The 25,523-nt window shown below is 39.6% G+C and overlaps 1 protein-coding gene across 1 annotated transcript; it reads left to right on the top strand.

Moving 5' to 3' along the window:
• The first annotated feature begins 383 nt into the window (after window positions 1-383).
• Window positions 384-2,426, top strand: twist1b (twist family bHLH transcription factor 1b). Its single transcript, XM_056381419.1, has 2 exons — window positions 384-1,683; window positions 1,867-2,426. The coding sequence occupies exon 1, from the start codon at window positions 1,151-1,153 to the stop codon at window positions 1,655-1,657; it is 507 nt and encodes a 168-aa protein (XP_056237394.1). The 5' UTR covers window positions 384-1,150; the 3' UTR covers window positions 1,658-1,683; window positions 1,867-2,426.
• The last annotated feature ends 23,097 nt before the right edge of the window (window positions 2,427-25,523 follow it).

Genomic DNA, 25,523 nt, shown 5'->3' with positions numbered 1-25,523 from the left:
ACTAAAAAAGATGGATATTGTATCACCAACCCAGTAAATACCAGCGGGTCTTGTACACAGTGCTGCTCTCTTCTCATCCCTGACTGGAAGAATCACTTCTTCTATTGTTTTATGGATGAACAAAGAAATATAAACTTTATTTTAAAACAGTTTTACATCTATTTTACAGTAATACTACAGCATACAAAAAAACATGCCCTCTTGTGGGGGATATAATTAGAGCATGCAGCGCTCCTCCAAGGAAAAGTTTGAAACTTTGCAGCACTGGCTGCATGTCAAAAATGTAAGATTGGGATCATATGTTGCCTATATGAAAGTCCTTTGATCTCACTTGGTTTAAGAAAGACTAGATGGAAACATAAATCCAAAATCCATGTGGGTTAGGTCTACAGAGATGTGCCAAGGTTGCATAATACTAGCCTTAAAAAAATAAAAAATAAAAAAATAAGTGTCAGCTCTTACAATTATTGGAGATTATAGCGAACATGGGGCAGGAGTGGTATGAAGAGACAATAGGCTTTTTATTTGGGTGGCGATGAATGGATGAAGTGATAAAAAGAGGCATTAAATGCGCTCAGATCTGCAGGAAAAGCGAGGCAGTTACAATATCTGGTTTTAAAATATATTTACCTTTTTTTAAATATGATTTCAGTTCGAAGTCATTTTTGCATATGTATAATGAGGCAATTTTTAATTTTCCCCTCCCTTATATTAACTTAATCAAACGAAAATGACAAGATTGTTTTGTCTATTGGCGTCATAATGATTAATATCACTTCTATGTTTTGGTTGCTTTTGTTATAGTGGTGTAATGTTGTGAAATAGCAGTCTTAGCCAGTTATCTTTTTCCAACTCTGACTTTGTATTAAAAGCGTTTCTGATAGCTCCTCGGATGCTCCCACCCCTCGCCTCACGTAATTCATCTTCTTGGCCAATCCTGTCCCTCCCCAAAAAGTTTACGCCATGCAGCCTATAAGAACTGCCAAAGTTTCTCAAGTATCAGAAAAGACTTGTCCTCCCAGGAACTCATCTATGGATACTTTGGTGTCTTCAAAGCCACACACGCCTACAAGTGGACTAATTCTTTGACTTCATGAGAGGGAAATAATTTTTTTGGGACCCTATCTGGCCGCCATCTACCCAAGTGGAGATGTCTGAGGAAAATCTGGGGGAAGAGTCGAGCAGCTCCCCTGTCTCTCCTGTGGACAGCCTGAGCAACAGCGAGGGGGAGCTGGACAGACAACCGAAGAGATGTGGGAGGAAGAGGAGACCAGGCAGGAAAAACGGGGAGGACTCAGATAGCCCGACCCCTGGGAAAAGAGGGAAGAAGTCCAGCAGCAGCAGCCCACAGTCTTTCGAGGAGCTCCAATCGCAGCGGGTCATGGCCAACGTCCGGGAGCGACAGAGGACCCAATCTCTCAACGAGGCGTTCGCGGCTTTGCGGAAAATTATCCCCACTTTGCCCTCGGACAAACTCAGCAAAATACAGACCCTAAAACTTGCAGCCAGATACATCGACTTCCTCTACCAGGTGCTGCAGAGCGATGAGCTGGACTCCAAAATGTCAAGTTGTAGTTATGTGGCTCACGAGAGGCTGAGCTACGCCTTCTCTGTATGGAGGATGGAGGGCGCTTGGTCCATGTCAACATCTCACTAGCATCTGGAGAAATTATGCCCAAAATGGTACGATTTGGTTTGTCAAGAGAGCTGCCTGATCTGAGACTTAAACTGTGGAAAAAACAACACTATAAAAAATGTTTACTGAGGCTGTACTGTGGCCTAATGCAACATCATAGTAGGAACTGTGTTATTTTGTGTCATTTTCTGCAGAGATCAGTGATAATGAAAACCTTCTCTAACCTACAGGTGACTGCTGAATCTACTTATCACACTCTGACGGGACAAATCTGGAGTCCAGTGCTGGATACATGGGATCACTCTATTTAAGCCAAAGACGACATAAGGTCTGGGGGATGATTCCTGCAGAGGCCCAACAGGGACTTGCAGCCGTGTGTTAGCTCCATACACCCCATTCTGATGTGTTTTCATGTTGTTGACGACGAATGTTGAAAATATCATGTTTTTTTTTTTGTTTTTTTTTTAAAGCAAAGATTTTTTTTTTTTTTTTTTTTTTAATTCATGCCTTTGGACTTATTTCTGCAGGTCAAAGTGCATTGTTGAAGCAGTTGTCTCAGTATTTTGGTGTGAGACTGTCAACTGGTGGTGTAGCTCACATTACAGACTGACTGTGTGGACCTAACCTGTGCAAAGAAAAAAAAAAAAAAATTCAGAATACATTTATTTATTTATTGGTGAAACGTGTTGCATTGAGGAATGGATCCTGTGTCTGAAATTCAAATACATTCCTATTTTTTATTATCGTTTTTGTAAATGTTTGTATATTTTTTGCATTAAACAAAATGACGATGAAATTGCTTAATTGTGTTATTATTATTATTATTATTGTTATTATTATTAATAATAATAATCTCGTTTAATGACAAACGGCTGAAGAGGCTAATGTTAAAATAAAATACACACAAATTTAGTAAAATAATTTTGGATTAAATGACAACAAGTGCATCTGGATGATACTTTCAAACATTAATGACAAAAGCTTCTAGCAAGCCGCCAGTCACTTGGGGAAACAGATGGAGTTGTTATTGGCTCGAGTAAAACCGTTGGAGAAACATGCAGCTATTTGTTCATACTGTTACACATCCAAAAAAAAAAAAGGAGAAGAAAAGAAAAAAAATCAGGATTTCATAAATTCCTCTCTTGTTTATCTCAAACTATATAAGGAAAAACCATCCAGTATTCACACATAATTTAAACGAGAAAAAGTTGTATGACTGGTGTAGAAAAACCAAAGTCCATTTTGAATTAAAATGAAAAAGTCTCCTGTCTCATCTCTCGCTCTCTCTCTCTCTTCCTGGATTTACAGTTGCATTAAGGTCTGGGCCTGAAACTCACCATTAGGAGTAAATTACTTATACAGGGGTCATGTCAACCTGCTATTAGGTCCATGCTACAGTTTCTCCTGTGCCAGTAGCGGAACATAAACAGTGGTGCATATTATTCAGGATACTGCAGACTTTCAGACACCTTGTCACTAAAGAGGTCACGTACAAGCATTTTACTGCAATGTATGTCCAATATGAGTTCATGATGACAACAATAAATAATAATGAAGTCATCGATAACATTATCTGATTTATTATAGTGACGACAATCCCGTGTGAATTTGCAGATCTGCAGCGCAACATAATAACCAAGAGACTTTCTGCGTCCTCGCGCACGTCGTGCAGCCTTGAAATGAAGCCTATTCCCGATCAATTTTTTTTTTGTCACTAAATAAATCTTTCATTCCGTTATCATGCTGTGATGGATCTCAGTGATCTGTGGGAAGTGTTTCTCACTGTCCAAATCAAAGTGTGTGCCCGTTTGAAGGTGTGTAATTGGCTTGCGAGGCATGTATGGAATTCCCAGATGTCTATGAAATTTAAGGAGGCCATGAAGGTTGGCTGTGGGTCTGTACATAGAGGCTATTCTCACTGAAAGTTTGGAGGGTCGTGGTGTTGGTGGTGGTGGTGGTGGCGGGGGGTTGCTTCACAAACACAGTCTAGGCCTAAAGATCAATAAACAGCTTTTCTTGAAACGTTCACAGTTAAGGGGGTTTAACTCAATACCAGACAAATAAACAGAGCCTACAAGAAATAAAAGCTGTAACCTCTTCGTGACATGTATCACAAAAAAGCTCAGGTTTTTGTTCTTTAAAAAAAAACAAAAAAAACAAAAAAAACAAAAAAAACAATTTCCAATTCCGCCCTTATGCAATGCTATAGCCTCAAATAAGTTCCCTCTGCCTTTTTTTTTCCAGAGAGGAGTTGGCAATTGACACGATGCAGAGGCACAGAATGAAACCTATTTAGAACAGATGTTAGTATTTTTAAAAAAAGTCACGTGAAATGAGCAGATGTTCAGACTGTGCAGAGACTGGCCGTGCAGAGCATTTCTCTGCAGAGAGAGCTCGGAGGAGCTTTGCTTTCACACAGACACCAACTAACTAAGACGCCCGCAGTCCTGCAGTCACATCACCCGGTAGGTTTGATTAAAAATGGATTTAATAAAGGGCCACCTGCAGGGAATAACATGGATCTGACTGCTGTTCCACGCGGAGACAAAGGTAGGCTGGAAGAAAAGACACACACTCTGCTGTAGTTATGATGGTGTGACATGTTGACTTGCTGATTATTTGGTTGTAAGATGATACATGACGATCAGGATGTTTTTTTTAAAGCTTGCAACACTAACAGGCCGACTGCCGTCAAAGTTTCAGACTTGTTTGAAGCGGAGTGTCCTCTGTGTGTATGTGTGTGTGTATGTGTGTGTGTGTGTGTGTGTGTTTCGGGGGAGGGAGGAGGCTCAAAAAGAGGGGAGTAACTGAAAAATGGACGAGAATTTATCATTCAGCTATGGGGAGAAAAAAATACATGACACATGTAGAACATACAGAACTGTTGTGTCAGACATGACGATAAGTAGAATAAAAAATGAACTGTCTGAAATATGAAATTACATTTTACTTTATTCTCTTTATTTTTCATTTTATTTTACTCTCTGAAATGTTCCTATTTAGAAATTAATAATTTGTGGCTGATTATAAGACGGTAACTTATCTATCTCCCTTAATATATTAAAACTGATTTTAAGTTATTGAACTCTTTATTATTATTATTATTATTATTATTATCATCATTTATTTTTATTATTACCATTATTTAATGCATTTGATTCTTAGGAAAGTTGGCGAAAAAAATTTAAATTATTTTGTCGATTTGGTCATTCATAATAAAATCTCTCCGTTTTGCAACCCCAGTTAATTCGCGTGCTTCCGCAGCTGACAGCTGATATATCACGTCAAACAACTTATTCATAAATTAGATAACGATAACAGACTCATTATTTTTGTCTCTTTAGAAATAATTTCAAGTTTAGTCCTGTGTCATTGTTGAAATAAAAATACATTTATTTATTGCATTTATATAATCACTATTTGATTAGTTAGATTTTTCAAGTGAACCCACTTTTAAAAAACTAACTGACAAAGCTTTATGAAGGGCTCCTGAATGCAGACTACAGATAACTAAAATATGTTTATTTCTGAACCTCTCAGGTAAGAGCAGGTGCAGACTTTACTGCTTGTTCAACTATTTTAAGTGAAACTCCAGATTTTCCATTTTAAATCTCAGAGAGAAATGGAAAGTGCTCCAGTTGGTAATCAAAGCTTTTCAGGCCCCCACACACACAGTTTGATCCACACCTTTAACGATGCCTCAGAAAGTGAATATTAAACCCAGGAGAGGTCGAGCTGCATGGAGACAGGATCAGACAACAGGACTGCACTTGAGGCAAGGAAACAGAAGAGAGGCTAAACAGAAACAGACAGCTACAGTGCATTCCTCCTGCATCTGGAGTCTGCTGATTATTGAATACATTAGCATCTCTAATGCAGCTCTTTGTTGAGAGGGCATTTTATCTAATGCACATGTGAAAAGTCAGATCAGTCGCTGTACACAAAGAAGACTTCAATCAGCGTGAAAGCAGCCACATTGTGCACCATACACTTCATATGGATTCACACGTCTGTGCGAGATCTTTCATTTTATGCGTGACTGATAAAAGGTGTTTTAAAGAAGGAAAGTCTACGTTTTTTGGGGCAATATGGAAACTCTGTTATTAATGTGACTTCATTTAATCATAGCAGCACTGACTTCTTTGCCTGTAATGTGGCTGAGAAAAAGAGTTGCAGCAAACAACATGCCAGAAGAAATGAATTGGAATAAATAATTAGTTAGAAATATGATAAGTAAAAAATAAATAAATAAAAAAAATATGTATATTTATATTATTGACCCATGATCTTTATGCATCTCAGAGCAGCTGTCAGCTGGAAGTACCTGCTGGGTCCACTGACCTTTATTGCTGTTGAAAATGAGCAGCTACCTGCAGCTGCGTTTACTTTTTCAGATGACAGCACCATGAGATCAGACATCAGATTATGAATATCTCTGTGCCAAAGAATAAAGGATGGAATTTCATATTTCCAACCCCCTTTCTCATCTGTTCTCTGAAGGCTGTGGAGGAATGGTGGTGATAGTTGGAGCAACTGAGTGTGACTTTTCATCTTTTTCTCAGTTTAAACCAAAACTGAAACAGAAAAACAAAAAGGGAAAAGTTCTTTTTTTATTGTCAATTATTAAAACTTACCAAAGTTTACCTCTTGGGGGGGAAAAAAAAAAAAAAAAAAAATCACAGATTACACTCTTGTTCTAGAGAGTTGTCATCTGATAACAAACTGATCAAAATCACTGTGGAAACACACGGGAATCTGACTTTCAAGAGTTTTTCTCCTGAATATAAAACAGTCTTTATATATAAATCAGTTTCATCCGAGACAGACACTAATACTGCGTCTCTAACCTGGCATTGAGAAGTGAAGATAATGTTCATGCCAAAAAAACATTTCTGTGCAGTTTCAGCTGCATTTGATGTTTAAATAACGCAGACACCTGTGGTGCACTGACTTGATTTATGTAAACATATGAGAATAAAACAGTGAGCGAGATGATTGGTTATTTGGCTTTGAAAGAATCTGGCAAAATTATTGGCTGAAATGTCTTTTTCTTGTTGATGATTTACTGATTACTGCTCATGCTTTCTGACAAACCCAAACTGCGTTAATATGTCGTACCTTCCGCAAGTTGAAGAAAAACTTGTTTTGATGACTTTTTTTTTTTTTTTCTTTTAAGAATAAAGAATTGAACTGGACTTGCAGAGAACTGGCAGAAACTAGACCAAATACTTTAGTGTTAAATGAATTGTCTCCTTTCTTTTAGCAAAACATTCATTTGCAAGATTCAAAGATTTTTTTTATTCAGAGATCATATATCATATGAGCTTTTATCTGAGAAGCAGCGTGAGCCTTGAGGTAAATGATCTGTGTCGGAGTTACAATGCTGTAACACTATTTCTTGAGATATTTGGATAGAAGTGGACGCAGCTCAAGGAATCGCACGCCTTCGGCTGTTTGAGAAAAAGTTTACTGGCCGCTTGTTTAAATCTGGTTGAAGGCTTGTGGACACACACCATGTTTAAGTTGGCAAATTAAAGATTTCAACTGAAAATGTGAGACAGGTCAGTGCTTCATCACAGCGAAAGGCACATCGGTCCTGAAGACTGACGCCATGATTGAGGCATGCAATCTGATTGTATCCAGGACCAGAAACGTCCTTTGATACATGTCCAAAGGGCACGGTCGAAACGTTTGCACCTTGTGTTTAACCTTTTGTTGCGTGTGATGTGTGCCACCCAGGCTGCAGACAAGACACGGATCAGTGTGTTTTAGAGGAATACACAATGATGTCACAGACAGGAAAAGGCTGGAAAAGGGCTTGGCACCTTTTGGAATTGGCTGGATCCCCATTGGCTCAGCAGAAACGGTGTAATAATAAACAGGCAATCAGAAGGCAGCGTGAGCGTACACAAAGGCATTGCAAAACTTTGCAGATAATAAAAGCAGATTTTTCACTCGAGGGGGATGATTATTTGTGTTCTTCAGTTGTCCATAAATAGAGGGCCTCTTACAGGAAGTATAAACATACAGATGAGGTGGAGGGCAGTCCAAGTCCAGCTCAGTGATTTCAAACATTCCTGTTTATGTTCAATCAAGACAGAGTACATACACACACATATATATATATATATATATATATATATATATATATATATATATATATATATATATATATATATAAAAAACTGCAGCCCCACTTTGAGCGTGAAATACAAAAGATTATTTTCTGAGGGAAGAGGGAAAAAGAATACCTCACTATAGAATGTAAACTGCTTGATGAGTCTTTCACTCATTTTGGAAACTGAGCCACACATCTAGCAAAGCTTATAATACACATGCATTCACTAAATAAATGTCCCAATACACTGAAAATTTACACCTATTTATATTAATATAAATTCAATATCATTATATTATAATAGCACGTGTGTGGTGTGAACCTTTTTTCAATATGATATTAGAAACTTAAAAAGTGGATGTGAATAGAGTCAGAGCACAATTTGTCCCTTATTGAGGCAGTGAGTGAAACATGCAGTCCTTGTGTATTGCCTGGGGGTTATTAGGGCTCTAATGATGCAGCGTCCCTGCTCCTGTCCCTGAGGGCGCCCCACTCCCTGGGTATTAATCCCATTGCCTTCATTAACTTGCTGGCCCACCAGCCCCACCAACACTGAATACCGGGAGGCTAATGTCAAACTGATAATTGATGCGTTGTTACCTAGAGTTACAATGATCTCCTTATTCCTCCTGCACCATCTCAAACACTTTATTCTTATCGGCTTTAGTCGCTTCTTGGCATGTGGGAGGATTTGGTGGAAGCAGAGAAAATTTAATTGGTCATCACTGCAAAACCTTGTTCTAATAAAAATTTGTGGTTGGTTATTTTTGTCATATAAACGGTCAGCAAACCAACTCTTCACAGTTTGCAGTGGATAATATATTTAGAAATGCACAGAAATCACAAAATTCACAAGAATGTAGCAGTAAAAAACTTAAGTGTATTTAAATGTAAACTCAGCAATGAACCACATTACTATAATGGACTTGCATGCTGTAAAGAAAATGTTTCATTATGTATTTAGATATCTCTCATTAGAAGTGAAGAGAGTTTGCATCTTTAGTTTCAGAGCAAAAGTCCAGAGGATAGACAGATTTTTAAATGGCTTAAACAATGATGAGCTCTAATTGCACAGAAATTGTGCTAAAATCAAATCTAGCACCATCAAACTGATCTAACTGAAGCACAAGTGTACGAGTTTAAACAACAAACTCTTGCGTGTATAGAATAAATTTATCTTTGTGAAATTTTATTCTGTGATTTGAATACTTGCTGAATCATCTTGTCCTCTGTACAGGTTGCTGAGCAGCAAACGGCATCAATTTTGATTTGTATTGTTTCAGGCAAGTCAAGTTCTCACCTGGCTTTAATGTTCTATAGAAGTCATGACTCATCGTGTGTTTCCTCACATCCCAGCAGGAGCGGCGGTGCAGGACGCTGACTCTTCACACATGGCGTCAGGATCCTTCGGTCCGCCGACATAGGAGCCACCTGGTCAGATGACAAAGACAATGACGTCAGGAACAGCAACAGCAACGATATCTTCAACAAGTTTGTTTCTGTGTCATCACTGCTCATTAGTCTCATGGTTGTTCAGCTGAGAACACTAAGGGTTTATGTTAATTACTAAAAAGCAATTTGTCAAAGTGAAATATATTTTCCTGATAACTTGTACTGTAATTATTATGCATTATCATGTTGGTTTAAAAAAAAACAAAACAAACAACAAAAAAAAAAAATCTATCAAGTTGTTACCAACTGTTTTTTTTATCTTCAGGTGAATTACTACAAAAATCAACCAATACTAGTTTTAAGTATTATAAGTCATTTTAGTGTGAATAAGTAGATCTGAAAATTAATTGTAAACGTTCACATATGCACAATGCAGTGAATAAGTCTGATCTTAAGAAGTGAAAAACTATAGCTTTTGCAGTGCTGGTTAACAGTCTGAGCTGTTATTGGGGATGTGCTTGTTTGTCCACTGGTTCCTGCAGGAGACCCCATTGAGACCCCACTGATGATCTGAGTGCAAGACAACATAAACCTCATCTTATCTCCTCTGTCTCTGTGTCATCAGGGTGCTGGCTTCGTCCTCCACAACAGAGGACCGGCTGTTTGTGACCTTAGTGCTAAATCAAGTTCAAAGAGGACCGCTGGTGTTTGGCAGATAGCTTTACATGAGGGCAGAGCGTGTTTGGTCAACCTCTGGCTCCCCCTTTGATTCGCAGCTCTCTGTGACCTCTGGCAGAGCGACACCACTTAAAGCCGTTCACTCAGTCACACTGGTCAGTCTGATAAGATCTGGGTGATACCCAACTTCACTGTGAAGTTAACCAAATTATTTTCATTAGCTAGCATTTTAACACAAAGATCCAATCCTTTTTTTTTTTTTCATGCACAGTTGCACAGAAGGAAAATCCTTTGGCGACATCACATAGAACAGCCCCACTCAAGTAAAAGACATAAATTAGATTAGAGAAATGTTATATGAAACATTAACCGTGAGCGGTTGGGCCCACACTGTCGCTGAAAAAGACTTTCACTCAGGCCTTCATCAGTTTTACGGAAGTTAAAGTTATTATAGACAGACGAACTGAATCGATCAATTATATGTTGAGAGTTTGTTTGAATTTCATTCCATATATATCTGTAACATCACGACAGCATGAGCGTATAAAATCATCTCGTGCATAACTTCAGTGGCTGTCATATGTTTCTTTTGTATTCATCCCAAGGAAATAAAAAGAGGAAATGAAGCTTAAATCACTGGTGCAATGAATCAAATCTTTGTTTGTCATTTCGAAAGTCCTACTTTGGTGCAGCTGATTGGCAGTCGTTCACTTTTCCCTTTTTAAAATATATGAACAAGATGTCAGAATCACAGTATCTACCGTGTGAAAGCAGCAGTTTATTCTGGGCCATGTTCTGCTGTTTTTGAACCAAATAGTCTGGTACCAGCGTACATTATCCAAGAGCAAAGAAATACATGTGGCACATTAAGTTTCCACGGAAGACGTCTGAACACAACTGGAAACCCATCAGGAAAAACAGCAGTGTGTTTATTTTGTATTACAAGTGTATTATCACATTATAAGAATGAATAATGTATTGTGATTAGGCTGCTGTTTTCTCAGGACAAAACTCAAAGTATTAATAAAATAATACTCTGAAGAAGGAGGATGGTGGTTTATTTCACAATGCACACTCTCTCCTTCCTGTGCTTTTTATTTGTTTGAGTGAAAAAAAAAAAAAAGTAAAAAAGGGACAAACTATTTAAAATTTGTGCAACGTTAGCAAGACAATTGAAAAATGTGGTGTCTGTTAGTAAGAAGGGGCTCTTTGCTATAACCTCGACAAAATGCTCCAGAAAGTTGGAGTTTCAACCGTCTTCGGGAACATATGTTTAAGTAAGTAATCCAAGAAATGTTTAACAAAAGAAATGCCTGCCAAAGTATTCGATGTGTTGCAGTGAGTCACCTTTTCTCACACAGACACACACGCACACACACGTTTGCTCTGTTGTATTCATATTATGTGTTATTTTGGTTCATTTCCCTGACCTTTAACACTTGCCCCAGAGAGATGCAAATGCCCAAAGAACATAATGGCTCCCTTCCTGTGTAAAAACTTGGCCGTAAAGGAAGATAATTGGGGTTGTCATGACAACGGGGTCCAGCAGGCTGACGGTGCCGTGTTCGCTTGCAGAACTTCAAACGATATCAAAGCTCCACCAGGGCTGGTGTGCGAGCTCTGGTTTGAATTAGCGACCGACTTCCACAGTCTCTCGTCAAATTCAAGATCAATATGGAGCAACCCCCTTTAAAAAAGGAGGAAAGGGAGAAAAGGGCCCAGCTAGTCCTAGTCCAGACGGACCAAAAGATCTGGATTTCATTAGAGACAATTATCTTATCTGTTTCATCTCAATGCTGCCCCAAGGGTTGGCAGGCAGACCAGTGGGTTCTTTGCAGTTTGAGAAAGCCTGCAGCCAGCCAGAGGCCTGTGGATCAGGTCATTAAAACACTCCTGCCCCTGCTGCTAGTGATAAAATATTTTCATGCTTTTGTAAATAGATTTTCTTCTTTCAACCCCACAGGACACAAAAAACACAACTTTTCTTCTCTGGATATCCCAGGATAAGGATGCCCCAAATTTTGAGAAGAGTCAGCCAAAACATTGTTAGTTCTGCTCTTAGGTGAAGCTGCGTGAGCGTGTCTGTACTTCTGTAGCTGCACTTCATCATCAACATGGAGCCTGGTTGCTCTCTGGTGCCCAGTCACTTTGTCACAGCATTTGGCAGGGACACCTGTCAAAGCAGCGTGTACAGCACAGTTACAGTATGATGTGTAGGAAAACTCTACTCCAGAAATAATAATATCAGACAGTGAAGCTCTCCAAAAGGCACTATTAAAAAAAGAACATTGTCATTTTGGGATATACGCTGATTTGAATTAGATAAGAAGATTTATACTACATTCACATCCCTCCATTTGATATGAAGGTAAAGGTAGGAGACGATTTGTTTAGCTTAGTGTAGCTTAGCTTAACGCAAAGACTGGAAACAGAAGGAAACAGCCAGTCTGGCTGGTGCCAGCACCTCTAAAGCTAACCCTGTCACCTAGAAAGTACATTAATACATGAATAATTAACAACAGCAAAACTGTTTTTCTGTTGTTTTGAAAGGAAGATTGTGTCACCTGATTTTGCACATTATTTTTGAGCATAATTGGGAAATGCTGTGGCAAGTCACAAATTGTTGATGACAAATGTGTCTCCTAATCACTCACTGACAATGCATTTGTTTTAAAGTTTTTTATGGTTATGTTAAAGCCCTCACAGCACTTGGTTAAGGTTAAATATGGTCTTGGTTTAACACTGAAAAAGTCTCGAGTGACTTAAATCATGACATGACATGTTCACTTAAAAAACATTTCATTGAAACAAGAGTAAAACTTAGACATTGTGGGTTTTATATGGGGTTATGTGAGGGACTAATACTTGGCCAGGCACAGTCTCCAGTGTTGACCTGACAATTTTATGGTGGCAGCAAGACTCCAAGGAAGTTTCTGCGCCAGGCAAAGAAAAACAATGTCATTTTTACTCATGTTTTTCTACGGATTAAACAAACTAGATATAAAGGTAGTGATTGCTGATCTTCAGAGGCGCTAGTAAATGGATTTTGTTACCTGCAAACAAAGGTGGACTAGCTGTCTCCCCTCATTTCCAGTCTTTGTACTAAGAAAAGCTACCATACAGACATAAGAGTGGTATTGATCTTCTCATCTGACTCTCAGCAAGAAGACAAATAAGCAAAAATTTCTTTAAACTATTTCTCTAAACAAAATGTCAAGCAACACTCAGGATCTGAAAACCAGCACTTGATCTCTTTGAAAGGGTTTAGACAATCTGGTACAGTTTGGCTCAGAAAAGCTGCTTGCGCAACGAAATGATGCCCTTTGTGGTTGAAAAGGGTGGGGGGGCGGCGAAGGAGCAGAGAGGGATATGAGGCCCATGCAAGACCTGGAGCTGAAACTGAGAACTCTCCTCATCAGGGGTTAGGGATCATGGGCAGAGACTTCCCTTCATCACAGCCAAGCTGGGAAATGCAGAGGACAGCATGGGTCAGCTCAGACAGCCCGCTGTGTGCTGTTACCATGGCAAACATCCCAAGGGCCAAGGAAAATAGATGACAAGTACAATAATATGAGGTGTAATCACGAAGGTCAGTTGCCTGCAATGCTCTGCCTCCACTTTCAAGGCCCCATATTCTCCAAATTTAAAAAAAAAAAGGGAGTTTAAGGGAAAATTACTCAGTAATGTGGTCATTTTTTCTCCATGCCTCTAGAAATCAGGAAACCTTGAAGGACATGCTCTAGAGACTCTCCATGAGCAGCCATTGAGAGATTCCAGTCCACTTCCATTGCAAGATATTTACTTTCCGGTTCTTTGTACCGGGTGCCCTGCAGATGGAATCTAGCATCCTCTTTAAGGGGAAATTTTATGACTTATTAACTGTCAACGGTTCATAACCTCCAAGGAGCTATTACGCTTTCTCCTGTGGTCACACCAGAAAATGCCAGTGTTTGATTTGGACTGGAGAGATATTTGAATGTTTTTGCTCTCCTCCACCCTGCATGCAAGTGCAACAAGATACTCAAATCAGCCTCAACATCAGATCATTGTGTCAAGATAAGGATAATAGTGTGTTCACTTTGTTATGAAATTACAGAAGGCATAGTGTGGATTTATTGTCTAAGACACACTTAATCACAATAGAGAAAACACACCACAGAGACAAATCAAGCAACGAAGAACGCTTAGGGATGATCCAACCCAGCAAACATTTAATTGCCAATAAGCCATGCAATCCAAACAGAATATAATTTTTTTTCCCTCCAGTAATTTAATCATTCTCCTCACAGCTGCAGGTGAATAACTGTAACATTCTCTTCACCTAAGGACCAAAATTGCTTTTTTTTTTTTAATATATACATTGAGCTATATCGGAGTTATATTTGTACTTGAGAAATGGTGTCAGCAGTGTGACTGAATCATTTATCACCAGCCAAAAACAACCAGGATGAATAATTGAGTCCAGATGTAGCTGATTCAAGCGAGATACCAGAGTTCATTTCCTCTCTGTTCTTTGTAAGACAACCTATTACACCTCCCAGGCAGCTGCCGGGTATACTGGCCCAGCCTGAATATCAACACTCCTCAGGTGTCAGTGCAAGAATCACACAACATACACAAATGCTAGACTCCTATTTTTAAGTCATATGCTCCACAGTGTTGAATATGGAGGGATACTGTTGCATTTTGTTCCACACAAACTATGTGTCCTGTTTTATTCTTTTGATTTATCCTGACACCTCCATTAATACATATTAACTATGGCTAACTTGTGATGGAGTGTAACGAAGACCTGTGCTTACGTGCAATTTTGAGATAATTATACTTTTAATATGTCCATTTTATGCTATTCTACATTTCAGATGCAAATATTGGACTTGTTTATCAGCTACATGTATTCGACGGGTAGTTGCTTGATTGTTTAATATTAAGATTTTACGTATAAAACATGATCAGATATGATGCATTGATGCAAATTAAAGTATTCAACACTGAATAAGCAGTTCAAATGAGCTCCCGGACAGCTTGCCAAAACATTAAAATGCCACTTACACCTCACATAAGTAACAGTAAGTCAGTGACATAATATAACACAGAAAAAATATGACTTGATAATTAATGCACATTTTGCTGCTCATACTTTTGTACTTTTGAGTGTTTTTACAAAGGTGATACTGCTACTTTTACTCTAGTAAAAGAGTCTTCTACTGTGGTAACTAACCGTTCGTATCAGCAAATCTTTAACTGCAGTCTGCCAGAAGGTATAGCGTAGTTTTCAGTCAGCAGCATGTGCAGGTATGCTATATAGTTATCATAAAATGAAAAATAAAAAACACAATGGCTACAAACAGCACCACAAGCACATAAACTTGCATGCAGTAGCAGTTCCCTTGTTTACTTTATATAGTAAAAGATCTGGGAGGCCATAACTCTCCATCTGCCTTAAAAGCGTTCTCTTCCGGTCCTTTGGGCCCATGTGGTAGTAATTAAGTCCTCTGGCTCGGCCATGCAGGTGACTGACACTGAGTGACCACTCCTCAGCACCCATGCATGTGCTAATGAAGCACAGTTTCCTGGTTGTCTTTTTTTTTTCCCAAGGATTGCGACATTCACTTTTGTGTTCAGCTGCCTCCCCTGAGTGTCGTACCACTTTGACAGTCACCAGTTGTAAAAATGTACTGTATCTGTTGAATGTTTTGGCAACTTGAACGTTGGTATTTTCTACTCTCTTTTTCTGGAAAACCTGGTTAAGGTCAGATGTAAAGTGAAATGAAGTTGCATTCGCAGGTGGGACCAACTCTGCTGTCTTTCAAACTGAGCTACGTTAATCACGTTCTCACTGAAATCTGTATCCATTCATTTGAGCATGAATTGCATGCCAGTCTCAAAACAAATAAACACCAGCAGCGGAGGTTTCTATGGACAAAATCAATCTGTGGAGGGATGTCAGGATTGTTTGGAAGAAAAGGTAAATAGTGAAGTTGAGTGGGCTACAGACTTTAATGTAGTGTTTACACTGTAATTAGTCTTTGCAGAATGAGATTCCTGACAGAGGGTCTGAAATGGTGTGGCATGATAAAATAAACTCTAAACAGTGCCGTTTCAAGACATCCCTCCATGGACCATAAACCAAGACGGTCTCCACAGACTACAACCACCCCGCTCTGATTTTCAAAATGGGTGGTCGAATTTTTTTGCTCTCGCTCATTCTCTGTCTGTCTTTTTCTCCTTTTCCACCCCGTCTTATGTTCTCCTTCTGTTTATGCCTCTCATGCTCCGAACTTCTTTGCATTTGTATTTTCCCTCCATTTTTTGTTTTGTTCCCCTCAGTGTTTGTCCCTCAACTTCCTGCTCCCTCCCATCCAGGGTGAACCCAGGTTTCAGATTCAACTTCCAGCTCTCTGCAGGCCCCTCCGGACTCTGAGTTGATGACACAGTCTACAGCCATGCGTGCAGAAGGGGGGGCGGCGGCTGGGGCTCGTTCAGAACTGTGTCACTGTCCACCTGAGCAAACAGAGTCTTGGGGAAGCAGAGAGAGAGGGAGAGAGGCGGAGGAGAAACTGGTAGGGATACTAGGAACCAATTGGTGAGGGAGGGCTGGCAGAGTGACAGTCAGTGTACAATAACATTAGTCTTCCGCTTTGGCCCAAGTGAGCGCTCCTTCTGGACACATCTCTGCCTCAACGTTTCTTCTTATTCTTTTTTTTTTTTTTTTTCCTCTTTTTCTTGCATGGAGCTCCCTCCAATGGAAACACATTCCTGCCATGCCTCACTGCGGTTCCCTGTTTAGATTTCTCATTACAAACAGCATTACACGCATGGGCTGGAGCTGGCCGGAGCACAAGCCGGGGAGAGGCCGGGGACCTCAGTCCTCCACAACCTGCAGGAGGGAGATGAAGGAGCTGGGTCTATCACATGGAGACACAAAACCCAAAATCACAGATATTAACTTTTTACATCCATTAGTTCTGACGGAAAGCAAAAACTATCTATCATATTAGTCTATCATCAAAAGAAAATGGTTTTTGCAAAATGAACTTGCATTGAACTCTAAACATTCTGTAGCTTGCTTCTCTTGTTGCAAAACTTCTAATAAAACCGAACAGAAACCTTGGGAAATCTCAAAATTTTTCCTTTGATATTAAACTGTCATGAGAACCGCCAGTCCATCTTTTGATTTTGAAATTTCCCTGTTATGTTGGGTTATGACGAACCCCCAATTTCCATCGAGACGATTTATGATTATGAAGTGGAGCTGCCTCACAGGATACCAGAACTTTATGGAAAGCAGACCTCTTTCTCTCTCCCCGCGCTCTCTCATCTCAGTCCAAGTGCAGCACCAGAGGCCTGGAGCTGCCATGACTCCCCCGGCTGTCTGGGTATTGTTGACTGACACCTGACTGTGTCTATTAGTGTGAAAACCTGGGGGTTACAACACACGCTACCTGTGCAAAAATGATGCTAAAGGGGAGCAGTCTATGGGAGCAACCACTGATCACCAGCGATTCTTTCTGTATTTCTGACATTATCAAGGGGATTTTCCTCATACGGCAGCCAATCAAATAAGCCGTGACCTAAACATGTGACTCACAGTGGGTTCCACCCAATATAGAACCAAAGAGTCGTTTCCTGTTTTAATTCGATTTTCACCTGAATCTTTTCCAAAACCCCACACACAGAGTCCCTCATCTCCCAAAGTAAATAAGCTTTCTGATTTTTTTTTACCACTTTGTAGAGAAAACAGTTGAATACAGTCGTGATGCGTTACTACCCATCTTCTTGTGCCAGATGAGCCTCAGAGACAATCTGCTATCGATTTCTTCAAATCCGTGGAATCACACTCTGTGCTGCAGCCAAGTTATAAGTGATAACAGTGGACAAGGTCTTTTGAAGATATGATGTGGACATTCTTTCAAAACAGACTGCCTGTTGTCTTTCATGTATAGATGGAGTCATTTATATACAGTCATATTTATGTTCTCTTTTTATCTCAGGTATAACAGCAGACGTTTTATTTATGGAGCTGTCAAAGATGTGTTGAGATGACGAACTGCGCAATCCAATGCATTTCTCTCATAAAGAGTTGTATGACTCAGCGCAATAAACAGACAGCAGCATATTGTAACTTCTTCGTATGTGGATATCTGTGCTACAAAACATAACTCCACAAGAGTTCTCTCATGAGATCGTCACGTACTGTGAGCGTTATTGGAGAAGTGACTGATGGGAAATTATTATATAGAGAATATAGAATTATTATAAAGTTTTGATTTTACCAAACAGATCAAAAACTATCAAGAAGAAATGTTTAGATTTTTTTTAAATTAATAAATAGACCAAGTGCTGGAAAATACACTCAAAGGTTTATGCTCAAGTGTAAAAAAAAAAAAAAAAAAAAAAAGATTAAAAAAAATAGCAGCTTAGTTAAATAGCTTAGCTTAAGCACAAAGATTGGCTATGTCCAAAAGTAAAAATCCACCTACCAGTGCCTCTGAAAGTTCAAGTAAACAAGCTATGAAATGATAATTAGTGAACTTTAGAGGTGCTGTTTCCAGTCTTTGTGCTAAGCTAGGCAGCTACTGCTTCCTTCACACTGAACATACAGAAATGAGAGTGGTATTGGTTATTGGTTTTTCTCATGCGACTCTGGATAAGAGAGGAAAATGTTGAACTTTTCCTTTTAAGCCCACTCACTAAAACTGAAAAGACTGCATTGCACAAATGCACACATGTAAACATTTGAGTGATATTTTCACTCACTAATAAAGTGGCTTGGGAGGAAATTCCCCCAAAGAATGCAAGCTGTCCAACTTTGTGTCCAGAAGCCAGAGCTCAGACCAGGAATGAGAGAAAGTCGAGGCCACCTGTTTCCCACTCACTTCTACTACACTCTTGGCATAATGCAGGCTTGTTCATGGCAGATTAACACCAGGCCATATGAGGTGGCAGTGCCAGCTGAACTTCAAAACATGAGGGGGAACTGCCATTAACTTCAGTGTACCACAATTTGCGGCATCCTATGCATTTAAATCACATGATCCCCTCATGTAGATGGTGATTTTCCCACTTTGTCAAAAGAAATGCTCTATCACGACTCTTAGCACCAGCGTGGGCACACATTCCCGTCTGCTCGGGTAACACATTCTTACATTACTTTAGTAGTGCGTTATGTTCAGTCAACAACATGCCTACACTGTGCTGTTCTGTTAAAACTGTGATGTAGCACCGCAGATCTGTCACAGTGCTGTTTCACAGTCTGGCCTCTACCCAAACCAGTCACACAAGATGAAACTGTGTAGTTCAGTCCTCATTATGAACTATGTGAATTATACAGCGACTCTCCAGGGCATATCAAGGCTGTGCTGACTTCTACAACTCTTCAGAGCTCATGCATTGTGCAGGAACGTTTACTTCAAACTGTTCACAGTGTCCCTCAGGTCACCACAGTGGTTTCACACAGCAAAGATAAACAGCTTTTGCAAAACTGAAGCATAATTTAAACACATGGCTGCCTTAATTTGATTTGTCTCCAAGAGGAACAGACCTATAATGAATTCCATACCTCATAGTTTCAGTTAAACACTCTCTATGTTATTAAGCTTGAAAGACTCATTCAATTTGACTAAAGAAATCTCAACACAAGGTCCAACTTTCCTCAGCTTTCAAACACATCTTCTGGCCTTCGTGGTTTAGTTTAGTTAGCTCAATTGTTCAATTCCCTGAACATTGAATCTATGTCAGTTTGTTGTCATGCATAAACTTTTCAAATTAAATTTAATATTTTGGTACTTAAATGTGATATCCACAATTTTGTAAGAATGACACTTTTACAGAATGGTTGATAACACATAAAAATTTATTTCTGAATATAATTTCATGGGGGAAAATTGTGACCTGAACATTTTTTTTTTTTTATGAACACCTTTTTTCCAAACTGGATCTTAAACAAATAGAATTTAAATAAACTGCTCGGACAAAATATACCTCACTTTACCGCAGTAAATTTAACACGAGACGGCCCATAGCAGGCATCAGACATGTCCTCTTTTCAGTGTATTTGAGTGATGACGTTATTTGGAAATTGCACAGATGAGCGAACATGGCAGCAGCAACATTAATGGCGCTTGGAGCCCTGCTTTTCCCACTGTCTGCGACCTGCTACTCAGTTGCACCAACACGTGCCTCATGTATCCACACGCAGATGTTTCCCTCAGAGATTAGCCTGTGATATAGTGTGTGGTGTGAAGGACAATCAACTCCCTTGCATGCAGATGCTTCGGGGACCTTTCAGGGGCCCTCATTTTATTCTCTCAATATATAGTGATAATGAGAGAGCCCTTAAACCCTCCTTGAAAAATAATTCCCTGGAGCAATTCTCCCTCAGGCTGCATTCCTCATACCTATCTTGCGTCTTAAATCACCGGCAATGCCTTTAAATATAGAAATGAACCACAGGATAAGAGATTTGTCATGGCTTCCACAACACGGACAAGGTGTTGAATGTATATTTGTTGAATGATTATTTATTTGAATGATTATTTATTTAGTGGTTAGAATTTGATGTTGATTTTTCAAGGGCAATTTTCCTTTCAAGAGTGACATTATTATCTGGTGTTTCACTCAGGCCATTATTATTGGCTTTCTGCGTTTCCCTTATGATTATGTCCCCAGTTAATACAGAGCATTTGCCATGCTATATAGATTATAAGAAAAACCCCAGTGGTTCATGGTCACAAGCCACAAATGGCAAAGTTTTAGAAGTGAGCTGGAACTCAAAATGTTCTCTTGGCATGGGCTTGGAGGAGAAATCACAACTCTTACGAGCCCTCTGGGTGTCATTTCGCCTGGCTGTGCATTCAGGCAACACTTACAAACACGTCCTGTCCAACTAGCTGGAGAGTGGCAGACTTGCTTTATGGGCTCTGGGTTGGACAGCGTGAGGGAGGCAGGCACGTAAAAAGTGCCTGGTCACAGGAATCAAAGGGGGGAGACGGCATCCCAGGGACGCCAGAGCCCCACTGATGGGATTCTCACAGACAGGAGAGGCCAAGTTTGCCAGTCCCCATCTCCTCAGTGGAGAGGCCACTTCCCTGGGCCACTGTGGTTCCTCAGTATCACCTATCAGCCAGGTCAATCAGTGGCTGAGATAAAGCAGGACCTCAGGACGGATGGTCTTTGAACACAGCAGGGGGAGAACTCCCCCAGGTCTCTTATCTCATTAAACTTGAAAAAGGTATATTAATCCTTTAAAGACTAAGATAACAGTATGGATGACAACAGTCAGGGAGACTGACAGTAATATAAACACTATCTATGTTTGGCCATTAACGTTTCATCTCTGGAGACGAGGAAAACATGTAGAGTTCTTCCTCTGCTCTTGAAAGGATGTTTTTTTGAAACCATTGTCTCCTGTGGGTCAGCTTGTTTTACACAAAGAGATTAACAACATATATATACAATTTTTTCTTTAAATGCTTACTGAACAAGCTTTATTTTTTAAATGCAGTTGTCAGAATGCAAATGTATTCATCTCCTAAAGTGTATGATTTAATGTTAAATGACAGGCACACAGGCCTTCAGAGAAGGAAATTTTGGCTTCACAGGCCACAAAGAATCCGACATCCAACATCAGTCCCCTTTTTTTTCTCCTGTTCTTTTTGAGGTGCACTTTTTCACACCAACACACAAAACAGTCTCCATAGTTTGTTGCCAGCGCTGCACTGTCCTACACCTCAAGCATGGTTAACAGCACATGGAAAGAAAAACACCACGTTGTACTGCGATATGCCAGATTCATACAAATCTTGACATGCACACACAAGAAAGCTGGAAAATTTCCTTTATGTGCCGTTTTAGCCCTTTGTCATCCTCAACTTTGGTGGGCAAGGCATGAAATAGTAGAAGTTAATCTCACAAATGATGATGAAAAACTAATCTAACAAATTTTATTAGTTAACAGCCAACATCAAACAAATCCTTCATTATAGCTTTGTTTCATAAACATCATGTCCATATGATGTTTTTTATTTAACCTCCTAAGACCCGAACTCTTGCATGGAGTGCATTTTTAATTTCTCTTTGCTATTTAGGCTGATTGGGACCTGATGAGTGTAACAACAAAGAATTATCTTTTTACATGATGTAGTTTCTGAGAAAAATGATGTCCACATATGAGGACATTAGTTTTAAATTTCGATAGAAACCAATAAAGAGACAATTGAGTAATGATGTGCAAAACTATTTATTTGGTGCCAGAACACAGCAGCATTTTCCTGAGTACAAAAACAAATGAGAAAGAAAAATTGTGCCCCTTTGAGCAATATGGCTCATTTGAAGTACTGCTAACAGTTGCAGAAAGACGTATGTCTGTAACAAAGTAAAAAACATTCTGAACATTTTGCATTGTTACTGTTCTAAACTGTTCATTTCAATTTCTGAACATGGCTCATATGTGGTCACCAGGCCCTTGTTGAGAGAAAGTTAGTATTGTGGTCTAGAGAACCCAAAATGTGAGGTCCACATATGTGGACGCCAGATCCTAGGAGGTTAATACAAGACATATCATGAGCAAAATATGCAGTCAACACCATGACTGCGTATTTCCACCTTGGGACTGCGGTGAACCAATGACAGTCTTTAAAAAAAACAGATTCAAACGTCATATAACTAAGGAACCAATCCTGTCAACTTGCAGAGACAAGGGGCGGGCAAAAATAAACCCGAAACCTTGTCAGTTCAGAGGCAAGAGTTTGCATTAGCACAACTAACAGTGTCAGCCACTGCCAGTTGCGAGCTAACAAACACCATAAACAAATGAAAGATGCTAACTATGCTAACTGTTCTGATGCTAGTCATCGATTTTGGTAACAACAGGCTCAAACATGTGACTGAGTTCCTCCAATATTTCCTCTAACACTAACCACATTGCCACACACTGCTCCTTCACCAGTCACCGAAATCTTCTCAGTACAGAGAGCGAGAGTTTCCATTAGCACCGCCGCAAACACTGTGTTAGCCACTGCCAGTTACAAGCTGACAAACAACATAGGCAATTAACTGCACTTACCGTGCTGACACCTCCTTGAATCGCTGATTTTGGTTCACAATAAACTCCTCAAACATTCCCGAGTCTAGGTCTGACTGAGGCTCTCCATTACTTCCTCCAATCATCTTGATACACACTGCTATTTCACCTTTGGCAGTTTCACCTGTAGACCTGGCGAATGCGGCGGATGTGGGCGGGGCATAATATCCAGATTTTTCAATGAGGAAGTAAGCTTAGATGTGTCTTCCAGCCCCAGTTTTTAATTTATTTTTCTTGTTTTTTTTTTCACTTTTTGTTTGGGAAAACCATGTTAAACCAAATATTAGTCATAGAAGATTATTTTTTAAGTTTAAGTTTAAAACATGTCTGCAGAGGAACTTAAAAAATGGGGAAAGGTAAGGTTTCATTCCTACCTGCCAGTTACTGGTAAGTCAGTTGCTACCGGCTCACCTGGGAGATGAAGAAGAGGAGGATGAGAAGGAATTTCACCCTTTGGATCCCTTTAAAAGATCACGATGTGCAAGCTTCTGTAGCCAACCAAGTTTATTCATCCATTCCATCTCTGTACCTGTTCATTAGTATTCAGGGGCTATGTTTTAAAGATGGGGTAATTAGCACATTAAATTATTCAAATCTATTTGTCCACTGCAGAAAAATTGTAACACGATCCAAAAAGCATGCATAATGATTCAAAAAAGAGTAGCACTTTAGTAACTTCAGAGCACTAAATTGTCCCATAAGGTTTTTACTACAAATGTATTGGTTTTAGACCTCTGACTTGCCCACAAAATAAACTGCTAACAGTAAAAAAGAGCCAAAATGGTCCAGAGTAGGATTTAGAGATGTCTTGAAATTATATGGAGCCATTGTCAGACACGAATTTATGCAGGATTTCATATGGTTGTAGTGCCTCTTTGGTTCCAGCAACATCTTTGGGTTTTCATTATCATCAATCATACTGTTTGGAACCAGATAGCATGATTTGATTGTCAAATTCATGATCTGCTGAGTTGGGTCCAGAACAATTGGCTGGAGAAAACACAGATGCAGGTCAATGCAGTTTTTTTCCCAACTCCAGCTGAGCGAGGTGGTAAACTCAGCACCTGAAGAGCAGCCAAATCCAGAGGGGATCGCTGTGTATTTAGTGGCATGAGTTGACATCTATTGATTAGAGGCAGAGAGTTGAGTTTCTACAGCTGTTCTGTGTTAACTGGGAAACTTTGGCTCGGTGAGGATGACCAGGGCTGCCAGGTGCACTTCATGCCTCTACTTTAGCAATTTAACTCCATTATCATGTGTGAGTTCATCTTAGGCTGGGAATTCTCCTTGCAGTTCTTCTATTATTATTCCAAAAAAAAAAAACTAAACTGTGCACATTTTACTACTAGTCTGGGGGCGATTAACTCATTATTAGGTTGCCTAACTAGGTTAACCTCTACTCATTTATGACCTTTACATCCTGTCATAACATTATATACACATTGGACGTATAGGAATCCAAGTCAGAAAGAGTCTGTCGTAAGGATGTGTCCAGGTGGTAACATCATGGTTGCTGGATCTAAAAATCATTTGCATTGTTAAATATGTGGACACTACTAACACAGTCAGGAAGTGAAAGTCTGCATCATTGTAGCTAATTTCAGTGAGAAGTTTCATCTCTATGGAAAGGTGCACTTGAAATAGATGCTCAGGTAGACCTGGATCGTCCTTGTTCCAGAGCCTTAGAACAGGATTTTAATCTAGATTGTGTAAAGGATGAAAAAGTCTATATTTGTGTGTTGCTCTCTGACTTGGGCTCTGGAGGCTCTTGATTTATTATCCTTTTGACCATGTTTCTGGATATAATTGCCAGTTGTGGTCAGGTGAGTTGCAACAGAGGGTTTTGGTCACTCAGCTGCACGACTCTGGTGACACATGACAGTGATTATCAGGTGAGCTGTGATTACACTGAGGAGTTGACCGGCTCGGCTCTGAGAAACAGATGATGTTGATGATTAATAATGAACTGAGCGCTCTATTAACTTCATAACTCCATCACTGATCACATCAGTCTCATCACACTGAACAGCTGACCACAATTTATCCTCTCTGTATGTTCAGCAGCATACCGTGAACTGATCTCTAGCTTCATTCATATGATGTATCTGGCAGATCGGATCAAAACTGTCCCTATCTAAGCTCCCTCCCCACATCTGAATGTACACAATCTGAAGCTGGAGCACTTCCAATTTAAAAGGCCACAAGATACAACTTGAATTTATTTTTTCATTGCAAGAGAGAGGAACTCAGAGACTGGATACTTAAAGTAGATAAACTAAATGATGAAGCAGAAACAAGTGAGAGCCCTATTGTGGTATTTACTCTCCTCAGTTTAGGTTGTCATGTGCACAGCAATATAAGCAATTCTTGTCGTTGTCTAAATCAGTAATTAGCAGTTGTCAATGGCAGCTGAATGCATTCACTGGTAAAAATCAGATGTGTAGGCTATAGTAAGATGAACACCAGAAGGACACGATGTTTGGCGACGGTAAAGTAGTTTCAGTATGAATAATTTCCCAATTAAATTAAAGTCACTAGTTAAACTCACATAGAATTAGATGCATTTTATTTGACCTACTTTCTCACATTTTCAGCTATGAAATGTATTTTTGCAA

The sequence above is a fragment of the Seriola aureovittata genome, chromosome 7 (assembly GCF_021018895.1).
Source record: "Seriola aureovittata isolate HTS-2021-v1 ecotype China chromosome 7, ASM2101889v1, whole genome shotgun sequence".
NCBI lineage: Eukaryota > Metazoa > Chordata > Actinopteri > Carangiformes > Carangidae > Seriola > Seriola aureovittata.
Note: the sequence above shows the minus strand (reverse complement) of the source record. Positions and strands in the feature narration are given on the sequence as shown.

Bases quoted from the DNA above. Each gene is read 5' to 3' on its own strand.
- twist1b (XM_056381419.1), top strand. From the start codon at position 1,151: ATGTCTGAGGAAAATCTGGGGGAAGAGTCGAGCAGCTCCCCTGTCTCT.